General features: G+C 31.9%; 1 protein-coding gene across 2 annotated transcripts; it reads left to right on the top strand.

Annotated features, from left to right (window-relative positions):
• Positions 1 to 1,485: 1,485 nt before the first annotated feature.
• On the top strand, positions 1,486 to 7,875 carry LOC116349976 (kinesin-like protein unc-104). Of its 2 annotated transcripts, none has more exons than XM_031781679.1 (7): positions 1,486 to 1,829; positions 2,795 to 2,923; positions 3,488 to 3,838; positions 3,894 to 3,946; positions 5,536 to 5,678; positions 5,761 to 5,862; positions 7,588 to 7,875. In XM_031781679.1, exons 2-7 carry the CDS (start codon positions 2,875 to 2,877, stop codon positions 7,658 to 7,660), a joined length of 771 nt encoding a protein of 256 aa, XP_031637539.1. In that variant the 5' UTR covers positions 1,486 to 1,829; positions 2,795 to 2,874; the 3' UTR covers positions 7,661 to 7,875. The 2 variants fall into 2 exon arrangements, with proteins under 2 accessions (XP_031637539.1, XP_031637540.1); XM_031781680.1 differs by having other exon boundaries at positions 1,705 to 1,829; positions 5,536 to 5,672.
• The last annotated feature ends 772 nt before the right edge of the window (positions 7,876 to 8,647 follow it).

Raw genomic sequence — 8,647 nt, 5'->3', positions numbered from 1 at the left:
ATGACCAATTATATTTTTTAATTGACGAAAAATTTTCAAAAGTTCCATACGCAAACTGTAAATATATACAATTTTTAAAAGAATCAACATCAAAACTAAACCTAATACAACCAGTATTGATTCTACATAAATATGCATTTGTCGAATTTGGAAACATGAAAGCGGTTTCTAAATTCCAGAATCTTTGGGAACGGAACTGAATTAAATTGAATTAAGATATCCAAGTTAATTAAAGAATGTCTTTTATTTCGTGTACTTTATATAAGAATATTTATATAGGAAATGCTGGAGTCCTAAGAATTGTCACTTATCGACTATCAACAATCATTTGCAACCGGTTGAATTAGGATAAAGCCGACTATTTTGCATATTGTATGAATTCTAATCGTTGAATTGGATTTGAAAACGATTGAAAGTCGGTTGACGATCCATTAAGAATCGGATATAATTCGATTGTTAATCGATTGAAAAACGGCTGGTAATCAGTTGAAAAACGATTGATAGCTGATTTACAATCGTTTGCCAGGCGTTTTTCAACCGGTTTCAATCGTCTTTTAATCGATTTCCAATCATAAATGTCCCAAAATAATCGATTTCCAAACGTTTAGCAATCGGTTGTATGGCCAATTGTTTTTTTTTCACAAGGGTCGTTGATAAATATGTATCGCAATATTTATTGACATTGAGAAAATATTTTTTTAATAAAAAATAAATTTTTGTTGAGATATCTAAACTTTTGTAAAGATTCAAGAAAAAAATCATTTCTACCAATAATCTATACATTATTTCCGTGTGTGTACGATCCTCTAGTGGAATGGTTGCCACATGTCCACTCATCGCGAAAGAACAAGCGACCATTTGCTTTGCAACACTTCGAGCTCGAACAACTTTTGTTGGGTTATCTTCATTTTGGAAGACCCATACAGTCGACTGCTGTTTTGTTTCTGGCTCATACGCATAGATCCATGATTCGTCACCTGTCACGATTTTATACACTAAATTTGATGCACCTCGATTGAATTTATTGAGCATTTCTTTACACCAATTCACACGAGCAATTTTTTGCTCATCGGCCAATTTATGTGGGATCCAACGCGAGCAAATTTTTTTTACGGCCAAATTTTCATGTAAAATCGTGTATATGCTTTTAACGGAAATGCCCAATGATGCCTCATTCTCACGGTATGTCACATGACGATCTTCCATTATCATGTTTCTGACAGCATCGATGTTTTGTGGAACAACAACTGATTTTGGACGACCTTCATGGGGATCGTCTTTGAGCGAACGACGGCCACGATTGAATTCAGTAAACCAGCGATATACAGTGGCCTTGGATGGAGCTTCATCACCAAAAGTTGAATGGATTTCATCGACGCACTGTTGTTGAGATAATCCTCGTCGAAAGTTATAAAAAATTATAGCACGGAAATTTTCACGTGATAATTCCATTTTTTTGTTGAGACGCAATTTAGATGTTACTGTAAACAATACAAATAGCGATCGTATGACAAAACGTTCTGAGGATGTTTATGCTACAAAATGTCAATCTTAACGAATATGACAATGGTTTGCATCTAGCAACGTCAGTGTTGCCAAATCTCAATATATAAGTAACAGCCCTCGTATTTCTCATAGGCACATATTCAACGCCATTTATTTATTATTATCCACGTTGTAATGCCTTTTTGTTAAACTACTTTTTTTGATGCAGTCTATATTATTAATATTTTATTATATTTTCTAGTGGGAGCTCGAAAAGTTGACACGTTTGGAAGAAGTTGGTCGTGTTCGACATTTGCTACAATTGCGTGAACGGCTTGGTCTAGGTAAACATATGTATTGATAATTAATTTAACACTTCTTTCTCTAAAGAAATCAGTTAATCGAGCAGTTATTTTTAAACCGAAATCGCTAAATATTTTTCATCCGTGTGAAATGTGAAAATTCCGAAATCTAATGTCAATTGTCAAATATTAAGTTATGGAAACAAAGCATCATATACAGATTATCTCTCTCGTAAAAATTCGTCTATATATTTCTATTCGAAATTTGATATATTTTGAGACCTTGAAAATTTACAGAAAATTGTATTTTGGAAGTTTCACGTCACTACAACACTCAAACAGACAGATATACAATGTACTAATATAAAATAATAATAATACCTGCACCGAACAGCGTTCCTTCGCCTTGGTGGTTTATTTAAATAAATACAATATAATTAAATATTTTCCATCAAGCAGTTTTGAAAGAGATAAATAGAGATACATTTTAACTAATAATTCAATTCTCAGTTTTACTGTTGATAAATTTATCTCTCAATTGACAGCCTGATAGTAAGACCAACACTTAATTTTCTTATGCGTGAAAATAGCACGTATTTTTGTTTGGAGTAAAACAATACCACATACTATAATCGAGCGCAAAAATTCGACACACAAAGTTGAGAGCAAAACCACGACATACCCAACATCCGAGCAAAAGTAAATAAGCGATATGTGGTGTTTTTGCTCTCAAGTTTGTCTATAGTTCTTTTGCTCGCAACAATCGGAATTTTGTTTTTACGCCGACAAAATAATTTCGAATTATGGCATTGATAAAAATAGATATGATGGCTTTATCTAACCAGCAGGAAGTGTGAATAAAATTTTCCGATCTCACCTAAATTCCGAAAAATAAGTTTATGAAAAAAGGGGAGCCCCATGATTTTTTCGATTCACAAAAATTTGGTTCACAATGCCAAAATACTTTAGAATTGATGTTTGTTTATTCTCTATTAAATATATCTTAGATACAAATCCAAATCCAACAACAAAAACTGAAAAAGATGTCTGTAATCTGGCTGCTAGAGCATCAACCTCCCCAGTTCATATGGTTATTCCACCATCTCCACAAACACCAATTCAAGAAGGGAATATTTGTGAGTATGAATTCAAGAGTCCTTTCAAGAGTGGTTTATTTATAACAAAAATTGACAAAACATGATTTGAATGGGTCAGAATAAAAATCCGACTCGTACGCAGAGTCTATAAAAGTGGAACACAGAATTTTTGTTTACGTAGAATTGTTATTATTAATAATAATTTACTATTGTTATTGTTATATAACAATCAGGTATATATTATTATTGTTGGGATTGTTGACCTATCCGGATCTGAAGTCAGAATGAAGAACTTTTCAAAACTTACCACTAGATGGCATTTCATTTGCAAAAATGATCATGACTTCTTTTTACACCATTCAAAATTCAAAAAATTACATAGTTGTGAAAAACTTAGCGTTTGTAGGGGAAATTAGTTAATTTTTCGGCGGACTAAAATATTTTTTGAATTCCACTTGCTTAAGCATCGATACATCAAGCATTATTTCCAAGTACTTTGGAACAGTGTATCCTTAGTTTAAAAACATTTTGATTTCAGAGATTATATGTTACAATTTTGATGTAACACAATGATTTTCTAAGAAAGTTTTTCTTTCTTAACAGCAAGCATTTTAAATGATCGCGAGTATACTTTTCGAGAGCAGGCACTTCTTAAAAGGTGTATTAGCTTAATACAAGGATGTATTGGAAGTTCCGGGAATATTGCTTCTAAAGAGATAACACAACCCTCAAACATGCATGTAGATGCCTCTCCATCTGGTGATGAAGGATGCGCTGATATGAATATGAGCTATCTATCAAGCAATTCAATTGAGCTGTGTTCACCTGAGAAAATTGATGTTCCTAACGGTTGGGAGGCACCAGCACCTCCTATTCAACCTCTCCTGCAACCGCTTAGATTATATGTACCCGAATTGGAAGAAATAAGAATCAGTCCTGTTGTGGCTCGCAAAGGTAACAATTCATCTAATTTTGAAAAAAAAAAAAAATAACAATATTTTACCATCAGGTTATCTCAATGTATTGGAGCATGGAGGATCTGGTTGGAAAAAGCGTTGGGTGGTATGATTCATTTTATTTTGAAAAACTTAATAAATTATATTTGAGTAAAAACTTTCTTTGAATAGATCACGCTTGATCATAAGGTCAACGATTAAAACTTATAAGTTCCAAAAAATATATGAATTTATCTATTTTTTATTTATTTATCCATTTATTTGTATAATTTTATATATATTAGCACATTAGAGTTTATCCATAACTCTAATTTTAAATAATTTGAATTATTTAGAAAACGTTCCTTTTAAATAGTTTTCACTTCTTTTCAGCTTCTTCTTTAATATCTGTACTTGAGATATTGATTATTTTCAATAGCCTAACTACACACACCCAAACCATTAGTAGTGAGATTGTTTAAATGTATTGGTGTATTGCAAATTTACCAATAGTTGTTAAAATATCTATAGATATTATATAGATAAATATCTATATCTATCAATATATTGGTGTTTTCATACAATCGTCACTATAACAGCATAATTGACACTTGTTTTGGCTCGATGGACCAAATGTCAACTGCACTGTTTTGTGAGGATTTTTTATAGATATTTTAACAACTATTGGTAAATTTGCAATATACCCTTGTGGAAATATTTCGACTTCATATTGAATTTATTCGACACGACTATAAATTGACTAATTTGGAACAAAAATGGCTGATATTTCAGCCAGCTAAAGTTAAGTATAAGTGACTATATGCGTCTTCATGTAACTTGAGTTGAGAAATGTCGATTGTGATCATAGTTAACTACGGTTAACTATAAGCATATGAAATTGACTTTTGTCAACTATGTTGACTATAATCACTATTAGTTAACTCTGAAACATAACCGACTATATTCGATTTCAATCATCTATTGGTAATTTTGACCGAATAAATGCGATTAAAATTGACTTAATTTATAGTCAGTCAGTCATTTTTTTTAAACTCAATTATATATTTTATGATGTATTCTACTAATTTGAGTGTTTTTAATGAGAACATTTGATATTTGGTTGACAATATCGTGAAAATCTACGGCAAGTGTACTTACATTTGAATTGATCGCAAAATATATGTCAAAATTGGATTTCTTGTACCAAAAAACCCTCAATACCAATTTTTACAATAATCGATTAAAAGACACGGCATTTCCGAGAATAGCGAAACTTAACATAAAAAAAATTATGAAGACATGAGCTATCCGAGCAAATCGATTATTACCATTGCATTCCTTGACCCCGAATTAAGTAAGAATGACTAGTCCAGTCTTTGTCGTTTTTAAGAGTTCCAAAAAATTATACAGTGAAGCTTTTGTCTTACGTAAAATGTTCTGCAATAGAATTTTTTTTTCAGAAATTATAAAAACGCGCTATCAAGTATCTTTTTTTAACACAAACATATTCGTAAAAAAATATTTAATATATATGATTGCCCGAGAATGAAAGCGAGACTTCTATTCACAACTTATTGAAATGTAACACCACATTACAAAATATGCTGACAGTCAGCACTTTTTGTATGACGGTGTCACACCAATAAGTTCTGAATAGAAGTCTCGCTTTCATTCTCGTTCATTCATATATAAACTGCATAACATATTTTTTTCCAGACCGTGCGGAGACCCTATGTATTAATATTTAAATCGGAAAAAGATCCAGTTGAACGAGCGGTCCTAAATTTGGCAACAGCCCAAGTAGAATGCAGCGAAGATCAAGCAGCAATGGTCAAAATTCCGAATACATTTAGGTTCGGGTGTGGTGTTGAATGAATTTATAACCTAATTATAATAAATAATATGGCAAAGGTAACAAAAACAAATATTTTATAATTACAGTGTTGTAACGAAACATAGAGGCTACTTATTACAAACTCTTGGAGATAAAGAAGTTCATGACTGGCTGTATGCCATTAATCCACTTTTAGCAGGTCAAATTCGGTGAGTGCAGTAATTTTTTACAACATCTAAGTAAAGTTATCACCTAATCATATTTCAAGAGAAAAGTTTGCATTATACTTTTATGTAATTTATCATATATTTGTAATTTTTTCATATCATGACATATATTCGATTAACATTTACTGTCAAATAGTTCAGGGGCGCAAGCTTCTACAAACCACAAATCCATGAAATCCATTATCAAAGTCAATCAATAATCCTACGGTCTTATAAGTTCGCATAAAATATAAATATTCAGAAAAATATCACATTGTAAAAAAATACGCGACGCATCCGATTGAAAAAGATTGTTGAAAATCATAAATACACGAACTTCATGCAATCAAAGCGCGCTCGTTCGGTCTTGTATTCCATTCTAAGCACTCTCTCCCATTTTTATTTCAATTCGATTTGATGTAGGATTCGGAAAACAGTTCACGCTTCTTTTAAGGAAAATTCACTAAAACTTCATCAGACTTAGTTCATGAGAAATCTTAACCACAGTTAAAGAACTTTGGAAAAATTGAGCAATTTGGTATAGAATTGTCGAAATGTCTTCCGGAAAAAAATTCGGGAAAAAGTTTTTTCGGGAAATTGTCTTTCGGGAAAATATCCTTTTCGGGAAAAGGCCTATTTTGCCATTTCGGGAAAATGTATTTCGGGAAATATGTTTCGGGAATTAGTGCGGTCACCGCAAATCAAGCGTCATCTCTCTCATTTTTTCCAGTATCTCAGCCAAATTAAATTAAAACAAATATGGGATAAAGTGCTTAAAATGGAATACAACACCGAATAACGAGCGAGCACGCGAGAAGGTCTTCTATTTCCTTCTAAGCACTCTCTCCCATTTTTTGCGAAGTTGAATAAAAATTGGAAAAAGAGCTTAGAACCAAGTTATATTAATTAAATAAAAAATGGGAGAGACCGAAATTCTAAAAAAAAATTCCGCTTTTTGGAATTTCTGCTTTCTTCTGCATTTTGTCCTGTCACCTCAACAAATTCATAGAAAAATCAATATTCAATATAAATCACAAATATGTCTTCAATTGTTTTGTTTAGCTTGTAAACAAACTGGTATTTTTTAAGATTTGATCTTTGAATAGACATTTTACATTAAATACTTTTGTAAATTTATATATTATTTGCAAAAACGTCCAAAATTAGTTAAATGACTAGTCAGTCAGTAATTTTTCACACAGGAAGCTGGTCTGACAATTACTATTTGTTTTATAATTGTTATATAATAAATTTTATATTTAATATTTAATTTCAATGAGCGCTAATATCGTAGATTTTTCTTTATCGATTCCATCAATACGACATCTACTAAAAAAACTCGTCGATTTCTGTTACTAGTGGTGTTTTAATACAGCTCGTGTTAACGTACAAAGGAACACACTGATTCCGATTCTGTGTATGTATTACAAATTCTGCACTCAGTCGTCAATCGTAGCTGCTTGTGCAAAATTTACAATACATACGCATACACAGGATCGGAGTCTGTGTGTTCTTTTGTATTAGTTCGTCTGTAATATAGCCATAGCCGTGTAGTTCGCTCGAGCTGTGTCAAAGCAACAGTAGTAACAAAAATCGGTATCTTTTTTAATAGATGTCGTATTCGTAGAATCGATAAAATTAATTTGTATGGGGAATATACGATACTAGTTCCCATCGATTAATTTGAATAATATTTAATAAATAATTTATATTTATATTCAATAATAGGTCACGTCTAGCACGGAAAAATAACGAAATACAACAGCAACAAGCATTGCCATCTCACTTAATTACTAAATGAAATTCGACAATTTTATTATATTAATATTATTATTGTCTATGCATTCTTTTACTATGAGAGTATATTGTAATTGCAACCTTGAATTATTACATACAATAACGCTATTTTGCTTCATACTTGAGTAAACCTTATGTAACCAATATGTTGAAAAAATCTACTCATCAAGTCTACTTTACATGCTTTATAAATAAAAAATTCAAAATAGCACAAACCTACTACTTTTAACAATGTTTTAGTTATAGCTAATAAAGAAATTAGTACATGCTTTGCTTCTTTATAAAATTATTATATATACTTTGAAACAAGAATACTTATCCTTAATCATAGAAAAAACGTGAAAGCAAATTCTTCGGTAGATGGTAGGTATCCGCCGTTTATCATTTTCATCCAAACAAGCAAATCGATTACAACTAAATTGAGCTGTATGCGCAACATTATTCTTAGGCTAATCTACTGAATGGATTGAAGTTTTGTGTCTGTGTCTGTTTACTTGTGTTCATCTCGTACAAAATTTGTCTCAGCACGCCTAAAATGACTCGAACTTAACGTGCACAAATAAATCTTCTGCTATCCGTATACCTACTACTAATCACCCCAAAATTTTGAAATCGCTAAAATTCGTTTCTCTATGCGTTTTGCGTTCAGAGAATAATTGAGCGACGATTTTTGACCATGTTTATGTATGGGATGTGGTACATCGAGGGAAACCGAAAATTTCTCTAGCAAATCAGACAAATTTTCGTTTTTTCTTTTTGGAAGACACTTTGTGAGGCGAAAATCCCTAGCAAATTCGAATAATTTTCGCTAAAACCAACCCCCTCCCCCTTCGCACATTACTGCTGTACACTGTACGTAATTTTCTTTTACCTTTTTGTTAGCAGGATAACTCATCATAGAGAAAAGTAAAACCAAATCTGACTTTGCAGGGTGATTTATGGTTCCGAGGAATAGGCGAGCGATATTCGTTCTCGAGCGATATTCGTTCAT

The sequence above is a fragment of the Contarinia nasturtii genome, unplaced genomic scaffold, assembly GCF_009176525.2.
Source record: "Contarinia nasturtii isolate CC-2019 unplaced genomic scaffold, AAFC_CNas_1.1 Cnas_scaffold_3219, whole genome shotgun sequence".
Taxonomy (NCBI): Eukaryota; Metazoa; Arthropoda; class Insecta; order Diptera; family Cecidomyiidae; genus Contarinia; species Contarinia nasturtii.
Note: the sequence above shows the minus strand (reverse complement) of the source record. Positions and strands in the feature narration are given on the sequence as shown.